The 21401-nt window shown below is 47.3% G+C and overlaps 1 protein-coding gene across 3 annotated transcripts in view; it reads right to left on the reverse strand.

The window, feature by feature from the left end:
• Positions 1-1887: 1887 nt before the first annotated feature.
• TMEM143 (transmembrane protein 143) overlaps positions 1888-21401 on the reverse strand; it is a 35609-nt gene continuing 16095 nt past the window's right edge. For all 3 annotated transcript variants that reach the window (XM_070727888.1, XM_070727887.1, XM_070727886.1), the window contains exons 6-8: positions 10985-11264; positions 6568-6784; positions 1888-5888 (exon numbers count right to left, since the gene is read on the reverse strand). In XM_070727888.1, the coding sequence (XP_070583989.1) occupies positions 5740-5888; positions 6568-6784; positions 10985-11264 (646 nt within the window). In that variant the 3' untranslated portion in view covers positions 1888-5739. The remainder of the gene's footprint in view (positions 5889-6567; positions 6785-10984; positions 11265-21401) is intronic.

Consider the following 21401-nt stretch of genomic DNA (forward strand, 5'->3'; position numbering starts at 1 on the left):
AGCCCAGACTTAAGAAAAAGATTGCGCTAAAAAAGAAGAGTTACTAAACTGGAGCTTTCTGCAAAGGGCAAATGGTTGATAGCTACTGCAGACTATTAGCCCTTTGGAAGCATTCAGTGCTATTGCTGATGTTTTTAAAGTCACTGTTTTGCAAATTTAGTAACTTTAACAGAAACGTAGAAGATTGACGGCAGAAAAAGATCTCATGATGCATCTACTCTGCCCTTATACTATTTCCTGTATTTTATCTTGGATGTTTATCCCAGGCATGTTTAAATTCATTACTGGATTTACCAACCACTTCTGCTGGAAGTTTGTTCCAAGCATCTACTACTGTTTCAGTAAAATATTTTTATTTATTTATTATTTAGATTTGTATGCAGCCCCTTCCACGTTGCTTCTGATCTTTCCCCCAACTAAGCTCAGATTGTGCCCCCTTGTTCTTGTTCTCACTTTCCAATTAAAACACCCCTCCCTCCCTTATGTAACCCTTTCACATATTTAAGTGTTTCGATCATGTCCCCCCTTTTGCTTCTGTCGTCCAGACTATACAGATTGAGTTCATGAAGTCTTTCCTGATGTTTTATGCTTAAGACCTTCCACCGTTTTTGTAGCCCATCTTTGGACCTGTTCAATTTTATCAATATCTTTTTGTAGGTGAGGTCTCCAGAACTGAACTGAAGATATATGGATTTCCAACCCCGGAATTCCTATGCTAGCTGGGGAATTCTGGGAATTGAAGTCCACAACTTAAAAGTTATTGTGTTTGAAAAACACTGCTTTAAACAAGTAAGGATTAATGCAATGTAGCCATGGTTTGTTCTATAGGATTTTCCTATCCTAATCTATTTCTCAATGAAAAAATATACTGCTCAAAAAAATAAAGGGAACACTCAAATAACACATCCTAGATCTGAATGAATTATTCTCATTGAATTCTTTGTTCTGTACAAAGTTGAATGTGCAAACAGCATGTGAAATTGACTGTCAATCTATTGCTTCCTAAGAGGACAGTTTGATTTCATAGAAGTTTGATTTACTTGTGAGTTATATTGTGTTGTTTAACTGTTCCCTTTATTTTTTTGAGCAGTGTATATATTACCATCATTAATCACAAATTGGGAAAGACGTTCAGATAAAAAGATTGCCTGACCAACATGGCCAAGTTACCTCCATTTTATATCTACTATAAAGAAAGCTGGGATTTAAATTACAATGATTTTGATCTAGGCCTGGCATAGATTGGGTAGCAATGCTTACAGTTTTCCTCACATTGTACACTATGACTTTAAAGTTTCTTGGCAACAAAATGACTAGTTTTGCTATTACCACCTCAATCCCCCCCCCCCCCCCAAACTATTCAGGCTATAGCACTGAAATCTCTGTGGTCTCCCATCCAAGTAATCAGGAATTTCCCCGTTTTACCTTTTCACTGTGAGCAATATGTTCCTATACACAAACACGCTATATTTCTAAACAGTAATTTTAGATTTTCTAATTCTACAGGCTTGGGACAAATTAATTCAATAAAAGAAAAGGGCAAGTGAAAACTGACTTGGAACAGTGGAGAAAATAATGAGGCAAGTAGAGAAGACTAAATTGAAAGATTCCACGAGAAATAAGAGTAGCAATTGACAAAACTATTAAAAATATATTATGGTTTTGCATATTTGAGGGGAGGTTCCCATGCATGTTGCAATATGGATGTTGGAAGCAGGGTTGTAACCACAACAGGTTCTCAAAATTACAAGTGTTGGGAACTTCAGTAAACCAGAACCGAAGAAGGTTCTTGAATGAGAAGTGACATTCAAGGACAAATAAAGATGAACCTTTGGGTTCATCAAACCATATAAACGACACAGACACAATGAAGAGAGGAAAATGCAGTGATGCACAAAAAAGTTTATTGCACACAAGAAACATGACCTTTCTGTATCTCCCACAAGCTATGACAGCATTCCCACTGGATGGAAGCGGATAATCTGTGATTAGCATGATAAGCTCAGGCTTAAAACAGGACCAAAGGCATCTGTCCTCAAACTCCTTTCCTACAGATAGATATCACCCTGGAAACCAATTTGGTCGACATCTTGAAGCAGGTAACTAGTTAGCAGCACCAATCTCCTTGAAGAATTCCAAGCGAACAGGGCGGACATCCTCCCACTAAATCATTATCCTACAAGTGTGTTTACTACTGGACCTCTTGAGACCATTTCCCTCACTCATCTTCAGGCAAAAAGCAAAATAAAATAAGTCCATGATTTGACCTTTCATTAGAAACCGGAGAAATTTGAATTGCAGCTCTTGCTGCTCCTGTCATAATTTCACCTGTATGGACAGAATACAGATCTGATGTGCTTCTCTCTGGCAACTCCCCCCTCCCCCCAAAATACATAGGATTCCTTGAGTCGAAAGAAGACGGGAGAGGAAGGAAAGAGGCCTCATGTCTTCCTGCTACCAGTGGACAAAGCTGCCAGTGTGATGTATGTTCAATGCATGGGCGCATGTACTTTCTTTTAAAGAGTGTCTCAAAACCCGTCTGGGCATACCTCTGAGAGCCACTTCTTCTAAGAGTAAAGCTCAAGCAAGAGGGGCCTTATTAACAACAGACCTGGCATTAGATAGGAGCAGCCTGAGGCCAGGGCCCTGGCTTCTCGTGTCGCCAGGTATACAAGGCAAGCTCAATAACGGACCAAAATCAGAGGGGTGGTGGAAGAAATAATTGCTCTAAGACAGCGAGTCTTAGTTCTCCGAGAGCTCCTGGCTTCCTACTCCTGCCTCTCACCGTATCTAAATCTCCTAGTGATAACTGACACTCCGGCTCTCCAATGTTCCAGAGATCCCCTCCCCCACCTTCAGAACCCTCTTCCCAGAAGGCAAGATACCCCATTCATATCAAGCTTACCCTACTCTTGGTTCCCACCGTATCTAACTCTCCTAGCGATAACCATGATACTCTGGCTCTCCAAAGTTCCAGAGATCCCCTCCTCCAGCCTGGCAACCCTCCTCTTCCCAGCAGGCAAGATACCCCATTCATATCAAGCTTTTGAGAACACTCAATGCATGGGCGCATGTACTTTCTTTTAAAGAGTGTCTCAAAACCCGTCTGGGCATATCTCTGAGAGCCACTTCCTCTAAGAATAAAGCTCAAGCAAGAGGGGCCTTATTAACAACAGACCTGGCATTAGATAGGAGCAGCCTGAGGCCAGGGCCCTGGCATCTTGCATCACCAGGTATACAAGGCAAGCTCAATGACAAACCAAAATCAGCGGGGGGTGGAAGAAATAATTGCTCTAAGACAGCGAGTCCTAGTTCTCCGAGTGCTCCTGTCTTCCTACTCCTGGCTCCAACTGTATCTAACTCTCCTAGCGATAACCATGATACTCTGGCTCTCCAAAGTTCCAGAGATCCCCTCCTCCAGCCTGGCAACCCTCCTCTTCCCAGCAGGCAAGATACCCCATTCATATCAAGCTTTTGAGAACACTCAATGCATGGGCGCATGTACTTTCTTTTAAAGAGTGTCTCAAAACCCGTCTGGACATATCTCTGAGAGCCACTTCCTCTAAGAATAAAGCTCAAGCAAGAGGGGCCTTATTAACAACAGACCTGGCATTAGATAGGAGCAGCCTGAGGCCAGGGCCCTGGCATCTTGCATCGCCAGGTATACAAGGCAAGCTCAATGACAAACCAAAATCAGAGGGTGGTGGAAGAAATAATTGCTCTAAGACAGCGAGTCCTAGTTCTCTGAGAGCTCCTACCTCCCTACTCCTGGCTCCCACCGTATCTTACTCTCTTAGCAATAACCATGATACTTCGGCTCTCCAATGTTCCAGAGATCCCCTCCTCCACCCTGGCAACCCTCCTCTTCCCAGCAGACAAGATACCCCATTCATATCAAGCTTTTGAGAACACTCAATGCATGGGCGCATGTACTTTCTTTTAAAGAGTGTCTCAAAACCCGTCTGGACATATTTCTGAGAGCCACTTCCTCTAAGAATAAAGCTCAAGCAAGAGAGGCCTTATTAACAACAGACCTGGCATTAGATAGGAGCAACCTGAGGCCAGGGCCCTGGCATCTCGCGTCGCATGGTATGCAAGGCAAGCTCAATGACAAACCAAAATTAGACGGGTGTGTGTGGAAGAAATAATTGCTCTAAGACAGCGAGTCCTAGTTCTCTGAGAGCTCCTGGCTTCCTACTCCTGGCTCCCACCATATCTAACTCTCCTAGCGATAACCATGATACTCTGGCTCTCCAAAGTTCCAGAGATCCCCTCCCCCACCCTGGCAACCCTCCTTTTCCCAGTAGGCAAGCTATCCCATTCATATCAAGTTTTTGAGAACACTTCATGCACCCATGCATTACGGACAAAAGTTAAAGTGCAGGGAATCATCAGGGTAGAAGAAGTACAGATCTACATGCAGTGAAAACGCTTCAATTCATGCACCCAATCATTCCTTTGTTATGATAATATACTGTCAAGTTTTTCTCAATTCTTAGTGACTGTATACATTTTCTCCATTTATTTATTCAATGTATGGCAAACCCATGGACTTATAGTGGCTCAAATATTAATGTCCAGCCCACTCAGCCATTCAAGGACAGAGTGGTCTTATGTTGAAAAATATCAGACACTGCGTTGGTATGAGCTTTTCATGGACATTTGGACATAATGGGATGGATATTTTGTCGAGGAGCACCACTGTCACACTGTGGGGTAGAGACAAGATCCCACTTAAACAATGAGTCCTGGCAGACACCATGTTCTCCATGACAATCTCTTTATGGCCTGGTCTTCCAGCAAGGCATTTACTGCCCCCATAACAGAATTCTTTAGCTATGTGCACATTTCACAGGCTTCAAATTCGAAGAGCAAATGTTTGTGTTTTAGAGTAAAAATTACTGCACTGAGAGGAATAAGGGATCTGTTCTTCCAGTAAACCAGAACTTACCTATTGCATTTCTCCCCCTCTACAAACAATCTGAACTTGCTATTTTGTTCAGGGCCACACAGGATGGAAAGCATGAATCTATGCCACCTCTGTAAAACTGGCAGGGAAAAAAGGGAAAAAATTAATGCAAGGAAGCCTAGAGTGTGATGTGGCTTTCAAGCTTGGCATTAAGGGTGTACTATGCAATTCAAAGTGCTATAGAAGTGATTTAATATATTTTTCAGAAATGCCCCCAGCAGGCTAGCACATGATATTAAAAACCCATCTCGGCCTAAATGCAAAAGAGATTCACTGCTTTGCACAGTGCTCATTTCAAATGTAAACTGCTTCCACTCATTCCTTGGGGAAAGAAAAATAAACAGCTCAAAGGCAAGGGGGGGGCAGGGGGGGTGAGAAACAGCATGTCTAATAAAAAGTGCTGATATTTTTAAAAGCAAGAAAGTTCATCTCTGCAAAGAAGAGAATCTGAGGTGCATTATGGCTTTGTATAATGAGGTCTAAGGTTGTACTCCGAATAGTATTTTCATAGCATGCAAATGTTAACATTACAGCACGTTTTCAAACAGGATATCTGGTTTTTAACGGGAGCCCATCTCAGGAGCTGAAATCCAATCGCTTCTAAGGATGCATGTGGCAGCAGTAATTACACCACGGGGCACAGTTCTCTTAATGCTTCGGGAAAAATAAGGTTCGCATCCTCTCGCCTTCAAACCTGGCGTGCTCAATACCACAGGGACAAGGCTGATTTAGAGCCCCAAACACCAATTAAAAACAATCCTAGGAAGATCTTATCCAATGACAGGATGGGCTGCTCCTTTAATTCCCAATTCTTTGAGATGCTTGCAGGCACGTTCGGCACAGAAGTTAATTTCAAGCCCAGAGTGTAGACGCAGCCAAGCCTCAACCTGTTTCCTCAGGTGTTCAACAGGGTTGGAGTCTGCAAACGTAAAGAGACGAATTAGAGACCGAACTGGAGCTGAAACCAAAGATATTTCACCAGAAGAGCCCTTCACTCCTCCACTCGAAACAGAATACCTTACGAAAACAGACTAACTATCCTAGGTCTTGAAAGCTTAGAATTGCGGCGCCTAAAACACGATTTAAGTATTGCCCACAAGATCATATGCTGCAATGTCCTTCCGGTCAACGACTACTTCACCTTCAACCGCAACAACACAAGAGCATGCAACAGATTCAAACTTAATATTAACCACTCCAAACTTGACTGTAAAAAATATGACTTTAACAATCGAGTCGTCGACGCGTGGAACTCATTACCGGACTCTATAGTGTCTACTCCCAACCCCCAACATTTCTCCCTTAGACTCTCCACGATTGACCTCTCCAGGTTCCTAAGAGGCCAGTAAGGGGCGTACATAAGTGCACTGATGTGCCTAACATCCCCTGTCCAATTACCTTTCCTTTTCTCATATATCCTATATATTCTCTCCCTCTCATCCACTCCTCTTCTTTTTTACTTACTATCCCTATATATACTACTTAATGTCTATTTCATTCCATATGTATTGTATATTGGACAAAGAATAAATAAATAAAATAAATAAACCAACTCCTGGCACCCCATTCCAGCCCAAACAATCAAAGTTAGACTGTACCTGTTTCCACCTCTATCTCCTTTGGCCAGGGCGGCTGCTGCTGCTGCTGCTGCTGGCTCCGTAAGAGGAAGCTGTGTGCCAAGATCACTTCCTTGGCATGCTCCTCCTGGGCCCGCAGAGTGATGGCATCCAAAAGCTCTGAGTTATTGGAGGTGCTGCGGTAGTACAGCATATGCACCAGTTCGAGAGAGTGGATGTTCCTCCGCTGGCCAAAGACCTATGAAAGGAAGGCAGAATGTAGGTAGTCCTTGACTTATAAGAGTTCATTTAGGGACTGTTCAAAGTTAACAACGGCACTGAATAAAGGGAGCTATGGCCGTTTTTCACACAGGACCGTTAATAGCATCTCTATGGTCACATGATCAAAATTCAAATGCCTGCCAACCAACTCTTATTTATGACAGTTGCAGGGTCTCGGGGTTATGTGTTGAGTTTTTTGCAACCTTCTGAGGAGCAAAATCAATGGGAAGCCGGATTCACGCTTAAATCACACATCCCAGCAGCTGGTTCGATCCCACAGAGTTGGCCTTCTCCAGGTCTCGTCAGCCGAGCGATGACACCTGGCAGGGCCTAGGGGAAGTGCTTTCTCTGTGGCAGCTTCTGTCTTTTGGAATCTACTTCCTCCAGGGATTCCTACCGCCCATATCCTCCTGGCCTTTTGAAAGCTTTTAAAAACACACCTTTGCTTTCAGGCCTGGGGCCGTTGAGTGTTGGCATTCTGTTCTGGCTGACAGTAGGATAGTATGATTATGATTGGATGAATTTGATTGAATGGTTTTAATTGTTTGGGGTTTTAGATTTAGATTTTATGTTTGTGGGTTTCTTAAATTTGTATTTTGTATCTGATTTTATCTTGTAAGCCGCCCTGAGCCCCCTGGAGAAGGGCGATCTAGAAATTCAAGTAAAATAAATAAATAAATAAATAAATAATTGTGTAACTAATTTAATAATTGCAGTGATTCCTAGTGTAGCTGGAAAGGTCATAAAATGGGGCAAATTCAGATAACCAATGTTTCACTTAGCAACAAAAATCTGGGTATCAATTGTGGCCATAGGTCAAGGACTATCTCAGTGAAGCCTTAGTAGGATTACACCCGATATACTGCTTCCAGTTTTGGTCACATTACAAAAAAAGATGTTGAGACTTTGGAAAAAGTGCAAAGAAGAGCAAGTAAGATGATTATTAAAAGCCTGGAGACTAAAATATATGAAAAACAGTTGCAGGATTTGGGCTTGGCTAGTCTAGAGAAGAGTAGGGCTGATAGCAGTACAGTGATCCCTCGAGTTTCGCGATCTCGATCTTCGCGAAACGCTATATCGCGATTTTTTCACCCGATGACGTCACTCTCTTCCTTCCTTTCTCATCTTTCTTTCTCTCTTTCTCTATCTTGCTTCTTCCTCTCTCACACTCTCTTCCTCCCTCTCTCATCTCTTTCTTTCCTTCTCTCTCTTTCTCTATCTCTCCCCCTCTTGCTGGCGGGCGAGCGGGGGCATCAGCGAGGAGCCGGGGTTTCCCCTTTGCGTGGGCGGCTGGGAAACTCCGATCTTCGTCTACTCGCTGCTGCTGCGCCGAGCAGATCAGCTGCTGGGCGGCCGAAGGAACCTTCCCTGGGTCTTTCCCCTCTTGCTGGCGGGCGGGCGAGCGGGGGCATCAGCGAGGAGCCGGGGTTTCCCCTTTGCGTGGGCGGCTGGGAAACTCCGATCTTCGTCTACTCGCTGCTGCTGCGCCGAGCAGATCAGCTGCTGGGCGGCCGAAGGAACCTTCCCTGGGTCTTTCCCCTCTTGCTGGCGGGCGGGCGAGCGGCGGGCATCAGCGAGGAGCCGGGGTTTCCCCTTTGCGTGGGCGGCCGGGAAGACCCAGGGAAGGTTCCTTCGGCCGCCCAGCAGCTGATCTGCTCGGTAGCGCAGCAGCAGCGAGGAGCCGAATCGGGGTTTCCCCTTTGCATGGGCGGCGGGGAACGCAAACTCCACCATCTACGCATGCGCGGCCATAGAAAAAAGGGCGCGCATGCGCAGATGGTGTTTTTACTTCCGCAACCCTACATCGCGAAAAATCGATTATCGCGAGGGGTCTTGGAACGGAACCCTCGCGATAATAGAGGGATCACTGTATTCCAGTATTTGAGAGTCTGCCATTTATTTTCCAAAGCCCCAAAAGGCAAGACAAGAAACAATGGAGGGAAACTAATCAAAGAGAGAAGCAACCTAGAACTAAGAAGAAACTCTATAACAGTGAACACAGTTTGTTCATTTATTTATTCAACTTCTATGCCACCTAATCCCGAAGGACTCAGGGTGGTTAAGCAGAGGAACAGCCTGCCTTCAGAAGCTGGGGTTGCTTCATCACTGGAGGTTTCTAAGAGACTGGACAATGGTATGTAGCAGTGATGGTGAACCTTTTTTTCCTTGGGTGTGAAAAGCACATACATGTGTGCTATTATGCACGTGTGTGCCCACACCTCTAATTCGACACGCCCTGCCCCCTGTGCATGTGTGCGTAAAACACCCCCCCCCCCCCCTATGTTGCCCCTCTTGCATGTGCACACAACCTCTCTGTTCCCTTGCTTCCTGACTTCCGGTGGGCCCGGGAGGACTGTTTTTTGCCAGAGGCCAAGAAAGCGTCTGGAGCCTGGGAAGGGCGAGGAGGCCCTCTAGAGGCTGAAAACACCCTCCCAGAACCTCCACTCAAGCTGGAGCTGACAAAGAGCAAGAGCTTGCATACTGCCAGATAAGGTCTGCGTGCCACAGCCATAGTTTCACCATCAAGGGTATATAGGGTCTCCTGCTTGAGCAGAGGGCTAGACTAGAAGATCCCTCAAAGTCTCTTCCATCTCTCTTCTTATTTTGATTCTGTATTTGAAGGCTTAGGAGGCCAACTGTGGTGGAGGAGAGGGTCACACATAGAAACAGAAGATTGATGGCAGAAAAAAAGACCTCATGGTCCATGTAGTCTGCCCTTATACTATTTCCTGTATTTTATCTTAGGATGGATATATGTTTATCCCAGGCCTGTTTAAATTCAGTTACTGTGGATTTACCAACTACATCTGCTGGAAGTTTGTTCCAAGGATCTACTACTTTTTCAGTAAAATAATATTTTCTGACATTGCTTCTGATCTTTCCCCAGCCTAACCTCAGATTGTGCCCCCTGGTTCATGTGTTCACTTTCCCAATAAGAACACTTTCCCCCTGAACCTTATTTAACCCCTTAACATATTTAAGTGTTTCGATCATGTCCTCCCTTTCCCTTCTGTTCTCCAGACTATACAGATTGAGTTCATGAAGTCTTTCCTGATAAGTTTTATGCTTAAGACCTTCCACCATTTTTGTAGCCCCTCTTTGGGGAAAGTCACACGCATGAGAGACATAGCAAAATGCAAACTGAGATCCTGGCCTCTTAAAGGACGCATACCAGAGTGTACGGACACCTCTCTGTAACATAACGGGAACAAAACTGCACAATTATGATATGCTAGTAAAATGTTTATAAACATTTCCAATATGGAAGTGTCATACAGTTAAGGTCAATCCCCTTTGAGAGGCCTCTCCTTACTGCTAAAGAGACAAGAATGGAGAAAATTACTGGCATTGTTTCCTGCCAGTGAAGCAGGAACCACAGACATTATTACAAATCTTAGCAAATTTAGGATGCAGAGAAACCTCAGCCTGCTGCTTCTTTCAAGAAATCTCTGTAAAAAAATATATCAGCAAAAATCTCTAATCGAGGGCTAACCAAGGTAGGACACTGTCTCCTTTGCATTTATCAGCCTTCACCATGCAACCCTTCTGCAACCCCAGACGTTAAGTGCAGCGTAAGCCCTCAATATATTACCTACCCCTGCATCAAAAGCACTTCGCCACTATCAGTTTTCATCCCAAGCAATCCTTAACCCCCAAAGTCTGGACTCCCTTCCCAGATATCTATTCAAAGAAAGCCAAAATGTCTGCGGGAAGACATAAATCTTCCTTCTACAGGAAGTCAAAGCCCTCCTCTCTCAGAGCTGTCTTTTTGGCAGCAGCTCTCCTCATATTGGGGGGGAAAAGAGAGCTCCCCCCCCTCCAGCCGTACCACATGAGATTCCTCTAAGCAGAAGACATGTGTTCTGCCATAAAGCTCTTGACAGATGTATGGGATAGAGGCCAAGCCTGCTTTCTGCCCTAGAAGAACCTCAATTAAATTAAACTTGCTCCTACACGGATAATCATGCCTCTCCATCTCCCTCGTCCAGAGCCCCCAAGAGCTCCTTCAAGAATTGCCCATAAATTATCATTCTTTCATGTTACCGAAAGGGGAAAGTTATTAAAACATTATATTGCTGCATTTAATTAATTCGAAGGTCTGAGCAGGGATTGTTTTTTTTCTTTCTTTCTTTGGCTCGCAGCTCTGAGTTTCTGGAAACCCTGGACACTGACTTACCTTCCAGGCCCGGAAGGCCATCAAGGCAGCAAAGAAGAAGAGCAGAGTTGTGGTTCCTATCTTGAGGTCGGACAGCACCACCATGCCCACGTTCACAAAGAGGGCCAAGCCGCTCACCACCAGCGTGGTATTGAGCAACGCTCTGTGCAAGACGGAGGTCCGGACTTTGAGCAGGGGCAGCAGCTGCTCCAGCCCTTCCAGAGGGATGTCCTTAAAGCATTTCAGCACCAGATGGGAATTCTTGGTTCGGGCAGCCACGATGACGCGCTTGAAGTAATGCCTGGGTTGGAAGGAAAAGAGGAGGGACTGAGGAAAAGCCATGTTAAGGAAGGGGATACAGATTCTTCAGAGGTGGGCCAACGATTCAGATGTGAGCCAACAGCCACACATACTCCAGGCACTGCACTGGCTTCCAGTCACAATTCAAGGTGTTGGTTATTACCCATGAAGCCCTACATCGCTTAGGACCAGACTATTTATGGGACCGACCCCCTCAGAGAGAGTCTGCAACTTAGGCGTCCTCCTCGATACACACCTAACATTAGAGCACCATCTTTCAGCTGTGGCAAGGAGGGCGTTTGCCCAGGTCTGCCTGGTGCACCAGTTGCGGCCCTATTTGGACAGGGAGTCATTGCTCACAGTCGCTCACACCCGCATCACCTCGAGGTTCGACTACTGCAATGTTCTCTACATGGAGCTTCCTTTGAAAAGTGTTCGGAAACTTCAGATCGTGCAGAATGCGGCCGCGAGAGCTATCGTGGGGCTTCCAAGATCTGCCAACACTCCACGGCCTGTACTGGTTGCCGATCAGTTTCCACAATTCAAAGTGTTGGTAATGACCTACAAAGCCCTACATGGCATCGGACCAAAATGCCTGCAGGACCACCTTCTGCCGCAAGAATCCCAACGGCCAATCAGGTCCCACAGAGTTGGCCTTCTCTGGGTCCAGTCGACTAAACAATGCTGTTTGGCTGGACCCAGGGAAAGAGTCTTTTCTGTGGCGGCCCTGGCCCTCTGGAATCAACTCCCCCTGGAGATTCAAATTGCCCCTATTCTTCCCGCCTTCCGCAAGATGTTGAAGACCTATCTATGTCGCCAAGCATGAGGGAAATAACTATCCCTTCCCCCATTTTTTCCTGAGTGTAATACATGAGAATGGTATGATTGTGCAGTAACGATTGTTTTTAATATCTATGGGTTTTAAATTTCATTTTTTATCTAATATTGGATTTGTACTCTGTGTATTGTATTGTTGTTGTTGTGAGCCACCCCGAGTCTTCGGAGAGGGGCGGCATACAAATCTAATAAATCTTAAATCTTAATCTCCTGCTGTATATTTCCCAGCGACTGGTTAAGAACCCACAGGGTTGGCCTTCTCCAGGCCCTGTCGACTAAACAATGCTGGATTGCGGGCCCATGGGGGAGGGCCTTCTCTGTGGCAGCCCCAACTCTTTAGAACCAACCAACCCCCCTGAGGTCCGCATGGTCCCCACCCTACTGGGTTTCCGAAAAGCCTTGAAAACCTGGCTTTGCCAGCAGGCCTATCCGGATGAGACCTGAATTGATTGGGATGTATGGTATATGAATATAGTATATTCATAGAGGGGCGGCATACAAATCCAATTAATAAATATGTTATTTATCATTATGAAATGTTTGTAACTATTTATTATGAAACATTTTTATTATGATGTTTTAATCTGCTTATATTGTTTTATAATTGCTATAAGCTGCCCTGAGTCCTGAAGGAGTGGAAGACATATAAATTCAATTAATTAAAATAAATTAAATTACTATTGGCAGACTCCCTAAATTTTAAAAGGCTGAAATCGTATAAGAAAAATGAAAAATTTGGGGTGTTTTTCCATATGAACCAATAAATGAACGTTGCAATCTACAGGTGATCCTCGCCGCACGCCACAATTGAGCATTTTATGTTATGTTGCTAAGCAAATGAGTTTTGCCCCGTTTTATGACTTTTCTTGCTACATCACTGCATCTGTCAAGTTAATAATGAATCTGGCTTCCCCATTGACTTTGCTAATCAGAAGGTCGAAAAGGGGATCATATGCCCCCGGGATACTACCACTGTCGCTAACATGAGTCTTTTGCCAAGCCACTCAATTTTGATCATGTGACCATGGGCATGCTGCAACAGTTGCCCAGTGTGAAAAACGGTCGTAGATCACTTTTTTCACTTTGAATGGTCACTAAATGCACTGTTGTATCTTGAGGACTACCTGTAATGTAATTTCACTGTCTTTGCAGAAGATACGGGAAGAGGGGGAGAATGGGATTTTATTTTTTTAGAAGTCAAAATTTGGAGGGTTTTGTTTTGCTTTGTGGAAGAAAGGAAGGAAACTAAGACACCTTAAAATGATGCCACCCTCTGCCCTGATTGGCAACCTCACAGTTCCTCTCTCTAATCTCTTTATTTCCATGACCAAAGCTCTGGATTTTGCAACAAGATATTGTAAATTTTAAAAAAGGTTGTTGGCCTTTTACTCTGGTTTTTTGAATCAATGCATTCACACATTAGGGTGGTCATTTGCTTCTACCATCTATTTTGGAACATTCTAGAGCTAAGCCAATTTTTCTTTTTAGACCAGGGGTCTCCAACCTTGGCAACTTTAAGGCTTGTGGACTTCAACTCCCGGAGAGCTTTGCTGGCTGAGGAACTCTGGGAATTAAAGTCCACAATCCTTAAAGTTACTAAGGCTGGAGACTGCTGTTCTAGAGGGTCATACTCTCCATCATTTTACCTCAGTACCTTTAGGCCAACAACCCAAATAGCTACAGCGCAATGACTGCCTACACAGGACGGAAGGTAGATCACAAGAATGCACAAGATCAAGTCATCATTCAAAGAACTGCACCTACACAATCGCAACAGCAACCTTTACAGTAATTTCAGAGGATAGGTACTGCCTACCATGACATCGCTTAACCATCCAAATGCATCATTCAAAATAAGGCTTTATAAGTTAGGTGGTCAGTAATGGAGCCTTGCCCATTATGATCACAGTCAGGAGGGCTGTTAAATGAATCTCCTCACTTAATGACATCCTCCACCCACCCATTCCTGCTCTACCCAATGCATTCATTAAACAAACATGCAGGTTATTCAATGGAGTATGGAGTGCCTCAAGGGTGGGTGAAACCCTGCGTTGGGCCTCCCCAAACCCAAAGGTATCCCATCCTCCACTTCCTGCCCCCTGAGGTCCCCAAAGTGACTTGGGCTTCCCCCCTGAAAAATAATGCTGACAAAAAAAAATTGGTTTTATTTTTCTCGCTAATGCTTGCCTTTGCTCTGCCAGCATTAGCTGCACCAGCGTTATTTTTTACTTAGAAAAAGATGGCCAATTGTGGGGTTGTGCCACATCGCCCAGCAATGGAGTGGCCTGTTCTCCTTTTCTACTCAGACCTCCTGAGCTCTGGGGAATTTATAAACAGTAAGTAAGCCATCAGTGGCAGGAGCGTGTGGTACTCAGTGGGGTGGCAAATCAAGACGTGTGTGTGTGGGGGGGGGGTGACGACTCAGCAGGGCCAAATGGGGGAGGAAATAGAAGGGGGTGGCACGTGCTAAAGTATCATAAAGGCAAACAGCCGTAGGGATGCTGTAGCTGAGGTAATTTTGGGAGAAAATCATAGCAGCTTAGGGAGGGCTGTTGTCATAACTTCGAACGGTTGCTAAGTGGCCAGTCATAAGTCGAGGGCCACCTGCATAAAAGCTGCCAATGTAGTCCAAAGAGATTCACGCATGTCAAAGCATGGGATACCTCGCGGAGCGGCAATACATGAGGGACCAGCTAGCATGGCAGCGTGCTGACTGTGGAAGATTATATAGTAGACATGATTATTAAATCACTTGCTACACGTTTGGTGCAATGAAACTGATGAGGTCTTTGGGGGCAGAGCAATGCCAAAAAAATGTGAAATCTTCCAGGTCAGGGCCTTGTCAAGCTAAAATACCAACGTAGGAGGAATGCGCAGAAAACACAGAATGGACTCTTAAAGGCTTTAGGCTGGTTCAGATAAAATGGTACAGATACAGGTAGTTCCCGACTTAGCAACAGTTCATTTAGTGACCGTTCAAGGTTACAATAGTACTTAAGAAAATGACTTATGATGATTTTTCCCACTTGTGACCATTGTAATATCTTCATGGTCAAAAGATTTACATTGAAAATACTCATATTTATGATGATTGTCTTGGTGAAAATAGGTCATGTGATCCCCTTTTGTGACTTTTTGACAAGCAGAGTCCGTGGAGAAGTCAGATTCACTTAACAACCGGGTTACTAATTAAACAACTGCAGTGATTCACTTAACAAATGTGGCAAGAAGTCGTAAAATGGGGCAAAACTCACTTAACTGATTTCTCGCTTATCAACATAAATTCTGGCCTCAGTTATGGCTGGCTGTAAGTCGAGGACTGCAGTCTCATCTTACAGCCATAAAGTTGAGGTTGTTAAATGAATCTGGCTTCGCCATTGACTTTGCTTGTCAGAAGGTTGCAAAAGGGGATCACATGACCTTGGGACATTGCAACGGTCATAAATATAAATCAGCTACCAAGTGTCTGAATTTTGATCATGTGACCAGGGGACGCTGCAATGGTTGAAGTATGACAGTCATGTCACTTTTTTGATGCCCTTCTAACTTCAAACAGTCACCAAATGAACTGTATAAATTGAGGACTATCTGTACTGCATAAAAATATGCATGCTTTAGAGATGACAAGGGCCACACGCTTCATAAGGTTTGTGGAACCATCAAAAGATAAACATTTTGAACTGCAATAGCCAATCTCCCAAAAAGAAAACAGAGAAATTCTCCAATGATCTGCTCAAATATTTATATCAGAGTTGGAATTCCAGAGAAGGACCGTTGAACTTACCTGAACGGTCTTCTCGATGCACTGCAAGGAGAGTCCAGGATGGGTAATTCTTCAGTCTGATTGGTAGGGACTGAGTTTAATTTAAATATTAGGCAGGTGCCGCCCCCCTTAGCCCTCCAGTCTAATTAAAACGAAGGAGCAGTAAAGTCCAACACATTTATTGAACCATATGAAAAAACACAACAACTTTAAAGAAAGGAACCTTAACCATAACATGGCCCCTGGTCCAGAACTGGGTGGGTCTGGACTCTCCTTGCAGTGCATCGAGAAGACCGTTCAGGTAAGTTCAACGGTCCTTCTCCAATGCACTTGCAAGGAGAGTCCAGGATGGGATATGCCCAAGAAAAAACTTAGAGGGAGGGAGAAGGCTGGACCAGTGGCTCAGCAAAGGAACAAACCTCCTGTAGGACCCTCCTCCCAAAAGCTGCTTCTGATGAAGCATAGGAGTCTATACGATAATGTTTTATAAAAGTTGAGGGAGCAGCCCAAGTGGCCGCCCGGCAAATGTCCTCCAAAGACGCCTGTGTCCTCCATGCAGTCGAGGTAGCGGCACTGCGGGTTGAGTGCCCCGTGATCCCCTGCGGTACAGGCGAACCTCTAGCTCTGTAAGCCTCCGAGATACAGTCACGGAGCCACCGGCTGATGGTCTGGGAGGAAACTCTGGACCCCATAGAGCGAGATGAAAAGGATACAAACAAGGCTTCTGAAGCTCTAAAGGACTGAGTCCTGCGAATATAAATTTTAAGTGCTCTCCTTACGTCCAGTTTGTGCCATCTCAACTCTAAGGGGTGAGTTCCATGTGTACAAAAGTCCGGCAGCACGATGTCTTGTGCCCTGTGGAAAGTGGTATTCACCTTAGGTAGGAAAGCCGGGTCTAGTCTAAGGACCACTCTGTCCGGGTGAAAGCGACATAAATCCGGTCTTGTAGATAAAGCCGAAATCTCTGACACCCTCCTGGCAGACGTAATGGCTACCAGGAAGGCAGTTTTAAGAGTCAACAGCCGTACAGAAACCTGTCTTAAAGGTTCAAATGGAGGTGCGGTGATGGAATGAAGCACCAAGGACAGGTCCCATGACGGGAAGCGATGAATGACTGGCGGTCTAAGATTAGCCGCCCCTCTCAGGAAGTCTCTTATCCATGGATGTTTGCTCAAGGGGCGATGACTGTCCAATGTAATGATGCTGGATAAAGCAGCCACATGCCGACGAAGAGTATTCGGGGCGAGGCCCTTGTCCAGACCTGCCTGCAGGTATGACAGAACCATAGGTGGGGAAGCCACCTGAGGCTCAACCTGTCGTAGTGCACAGAACTTAGAGAAGGCCTCCCAAGTGGCCTGGTAGATCCTCCTAGTAGAAGGCCTACGGGCAGCCTGTATGGTCTCAATAACCGAGTCTGGCAAAGCTTGACTCCTCAGACGTTCCCGCTCAAGCGCCACACGGTTAGCTGCCACCACTGAGGCTCCGGATGTGCCATGGTCCCCTGGAAGAGAGAGATTCGGTGGTCCGGGATCCGCCATGATGGAGCAATTGAAAGTTGCATCAGGTCTGCGAACCAGATCCGACGGGGCCAAAAGGGGGCTAGCAACAGCACCTCCGCCTGCTCCTGTAATACTTTCCGAATGACTCTGGGAATTATGGAAACCGGTGGAAACGCATATAAAAGACCCTGAGGCCATCTGAGGCGCAGAGCATCCACTCCTTCCGCTCCCTGGGATGGAAATCGGGAGAAGAAGCGGGGAAGCTGGGAGTTGAGACACGTTGCAAACAAATCCATAACCGGCACCCCAAACCTTCTGGTGATCTCCAGGAAGATCCCGGGTTCCAGCTGCCATTCCCCTGGATCTAGCGTCTGTCTGCTGAGCCAGTCTGCACAAACGTTCTCCACCCCAGAAATGTGTTCCGCTGAGAGCGATGCCAGATTGGCCTCTGCCCACCTGAAAAGAGACTCCGTCTCTGCCATCAGCCTCCCTGACCGTGTTCCCCCCTGTCTGTTGATGTGGGAACGCGTGGCCACGTTGTCGGTCATAATCAACACGTGCTGATCCCGCACCAGGTGAGCAAAGCTGTGGAGGGCCAGTGACACTGCCTTCAGTTCCAAGAAGTTTATGTTGACGTTGCAAAGGTCCTGCTGCGACCACAGGCCCTGAGCCATCTGTGAGGAAAGATGAGCTCCCCACCCCCGCAGGCTCGCATCGGTCGTTACCGTGAGGAATTCCTTTTCCAGAAAGGAGGAACCGCTGCTCAAGGCCGGAGACACCCACCACCTGAGAGATCTGCGAACCCTGGCATTGAGGAAAACCCTCCTGCGAGAATGGCTCGATTTCTGCTTTTGAAAGGGGAGAAGGAACCACTGTAACGGTCGGAGGTGGAACCTTGCCCACGGCAGTATGCCAATGCATGACACTAGCGTCCCTAGGAGCTGGGATAGGAATATCAGACTTGGGTACGGCTGGCGGCTTAGTTCTCTCACCAACCTCCTGATTGTGGATTGCCTGTCCTGTGACAGGAAGACCTCGCCCAGTTCGGAATCTATCGTCGTCCCCAAGTGGGCCAGTCGAGTAGTGGGAGTCAGGTGGCTCTTGTCCCAGTTTATGGAAAAACCGTGGTCTTCCAGAGTCTGTATGGTCAATTGTAGGTCCTTTTGTGCACGATCCCTCGTCCTGGACAAAATTACGATGTCGTCTAAATACGCCATGAGACGTATCGACTGACATCTGAGATGCGCCGTAAGGACATCCAGCAACTTTGTAAAAGCTCTTGGGGCCGATGATAGGCCAAAGGGCATCGCCCTGTACTGGAAATGTGCTCCGGCGATGCAGAATCTGAGGAATTGCCTGTGAGGAGGAAATATTGGGACATGTAGATACGCCTCCTTCAGGTCTATGGAGGACATCAAGTCTCTGTGGCGGATGGCTGCCAGTATTGACCGGAGAGAGTGCATCCTGAACCTCCTGTATTTTACATAGAGGTTCAAGCGCCTGAGGTTCAGAATCAGCCGCACTCCCCCCGACGACTTGGGAATGAGAAAGATCGCCGAGTAGAAGCCCCTGCCTTGCTGTGTCAAGGGAACCTCCTCTATAGCTCCAATGTCCAGTAAGTGCTCGACTTCTTTGAATAGGAGTCTTCTTCTCTCCCCATCTGAGGGAACCCGACACGGGAGAAATCTGTGAGGAGGAGGGCAGAAGAATTCTATTCTCAGGCCCTGTGCAACTGTGGAAACCGCCCAGGTGTCTGAGGACGTAGTCTCCCATGTACCACGGAAAGCCATCAGCCTGCCGCCCAAACAACTGCTGTCCTGGGAGTCACTTCGCCTTCCGAAAGCCTCTGTTGCCTCCTCTAAAGGGGCGGCGGCCCTGGTATGCTCTATTCCGGTCTGCCTGGAAGGATCTGTCTGCTCGAAAGGATCCCTGGCTAAAGCTGCCCTGAAAATAAGGCCTCGACGCCTGTGTGCCCGTCGAGGAGGGCTCGGACCGAAAGGGCTGCCTCCGTTGATAGGGAGTGAACCTTCTATCCTGTTTCCTGCTGGACCTTGGCATGACCTTTTTCTTATCTTTATCCTCAATGAGGACATCGTCCAGGACCTCCCCGAACAGCTTCTTGCCCTTGAATGGGGCAGATGCCAGGCTCCATTTGGACTTAACGTCCGCCTGCCAGCTCCTGAGCCAAATGAGCCTACGGGAGGAGACCGAGGAGGCCATCGCGCGGGAAGCAAATTTGGCGGCGTTGATCGTGGCGTCCGCCGAAAACTCCGTGGCCGCCAGGAGCTTGTTGAGGTCCTGTCTGAGTCTGCTGTCCTCCGGATCCACCCTGGATTGTAGCTCCTGGATCCAGAGAATCGTGGCCCTGTTGAAGAACGAAGCCGCCGATGCGGCCCGAAGAGCCCAGGCAGACATCTGGTGCGTTCTGCGTACCACATTTTCCGCCCTCTTGTCCTCTGCCTTGAGACCCTCCTGCGACTCTGAGGGAACTAGGGCATTGGACACCAGGCTCGTCACTGGTTTATCCACAACAGGGAATTCCAGCAGCTCCTCCATGGCCTGATCAAATGTGTAGAACCTGCGATCAAGATTAGACGGTCCCTGGGCAGTAGCCGGGTTCTCCCACGGGCGTTGGATGGTCTCCCTGAACAGGTGGGAAGACGGAATGTGAACCGTTTCCTGCTTGGGGAAAACAAACAGGCCCCCAGCAGGTTGAGCCGCCTCAGCCGTCGCTGCCTGGTCACCCTCGCCCGCCTGATCAATGGTCAACTTAGCTTTATTCAATAGAACCTGGAAGAGTGATGACTTGAAGAGACCAGGAAAGATGGGCGGTTCAGGGGGCTGCTCATCTCCAGACAGTTCATCTTCAGCCCCACTGAAATTGTCTCTAGATGACCGCTCTTCCTCCATCGAGCCCTCCAAGGAAAAGGCGGCTGGGGCAGTCCAGGGGTCTCGAGACCTCAGCTGAGGGAGTCCCACTGGAGCTTGCTGGTGTTGCTGGGCACCCACAGCCACCCCTTGGGTATAGGCGGTGGCAATAAGGTCCTGCACAGTCTGTGGCATACTCTGCCAGGCCTCATTGGAGTTGCGCAGGCCTGCAGAAGTAGGAGTGAAGGTAGCTGTCTGTCCACAGTGGGCTGGTGGAAAGGCTTGATAAGCAGCAGGCCCTACTGCACATAGTCTCTCAGCCCTGGGTGTGGGTGTTGTCAGCCTCACCCTTTCTGGAGACCAATCCCTCTCCGTGGCTGTGCCTACCAACCCCGGGTGGAACATGGGGGAGGCCATCAAAGGTGTGGGCTGAGTGGTAGAAGGAACCGGGCCCTGTAGCTTCTGAGAAGCCTCCAACTGCCTCTCCAGCGCCCGGATGCGCTTCTCAGCTTCCTTCAGGGAGGCCCCCTGAGAAGTTTTGGCCTTCTGGGGCTTCTCTTTTGGAGTGCTAGGTCCTGCAGAGGACTCCTCCACCAGCTGGCTTGCCTGATCTGCCATGCTGTCAATCAATGGAGATTGCCTGTACCGTTAGAGCAAATCCGACAAAAATCCGTGACTGCTCTCTCCACGAAGCACAAACTGACAGCTACTAGCTTCCTCTGCGCCTGCGTGTCGCCAGGGCAGATTCCAGCTTCAGGAGCTTCGCGCGCCGAAACTGCCGGCCAGCCCCGCCTTGCTGTCAAACTTTGACAGCAAAAAAATGGCCGCCGCCGGTTGCCGTAGCAACGCCCCAAGCTCTTGGCGCGCAAACCTCCTTAAAAATGGCCGCCGGAGTCTCACAGAGGCGGCTGGAAAGCTTGCCAGTTTCCCGCCTCTCCTGGGCTCGTCGAGCTGGACTCCGCGCCAGATCGCTTCCATACGGGGGCGACGGGGGGGGGGGGGCGGATGTCTTCTCCGGGCCTATTGAGGACCCCTGGCGTCCTGGCCCCTGGTATTTTCGCCACGGGGAAGGGCGGACCCCCCCGCGGCGGCAACCTACTCCTCTCCTCCGGAGTCTACCTCGGAGGTAGTTTCCCCGGGCGCTCACTCCTGACCCAACAGACAGGCCCCT

This window comes from Erythrolamprus reginae, chromosome Z (assembly GCF_031021105.1).
Source record: "Erythrolamprus reginae isolate rEryReg1 chromosome Z, rEryReg1.hap1, whole genome shotgun sequence".
Taxonomy (NCBI): Eukaryota; Metazoa; Chordata; class Lepidosauria; order Squamata; family Dipsadidae; genus Erythrolamprus; species Erythrolamprus reginae.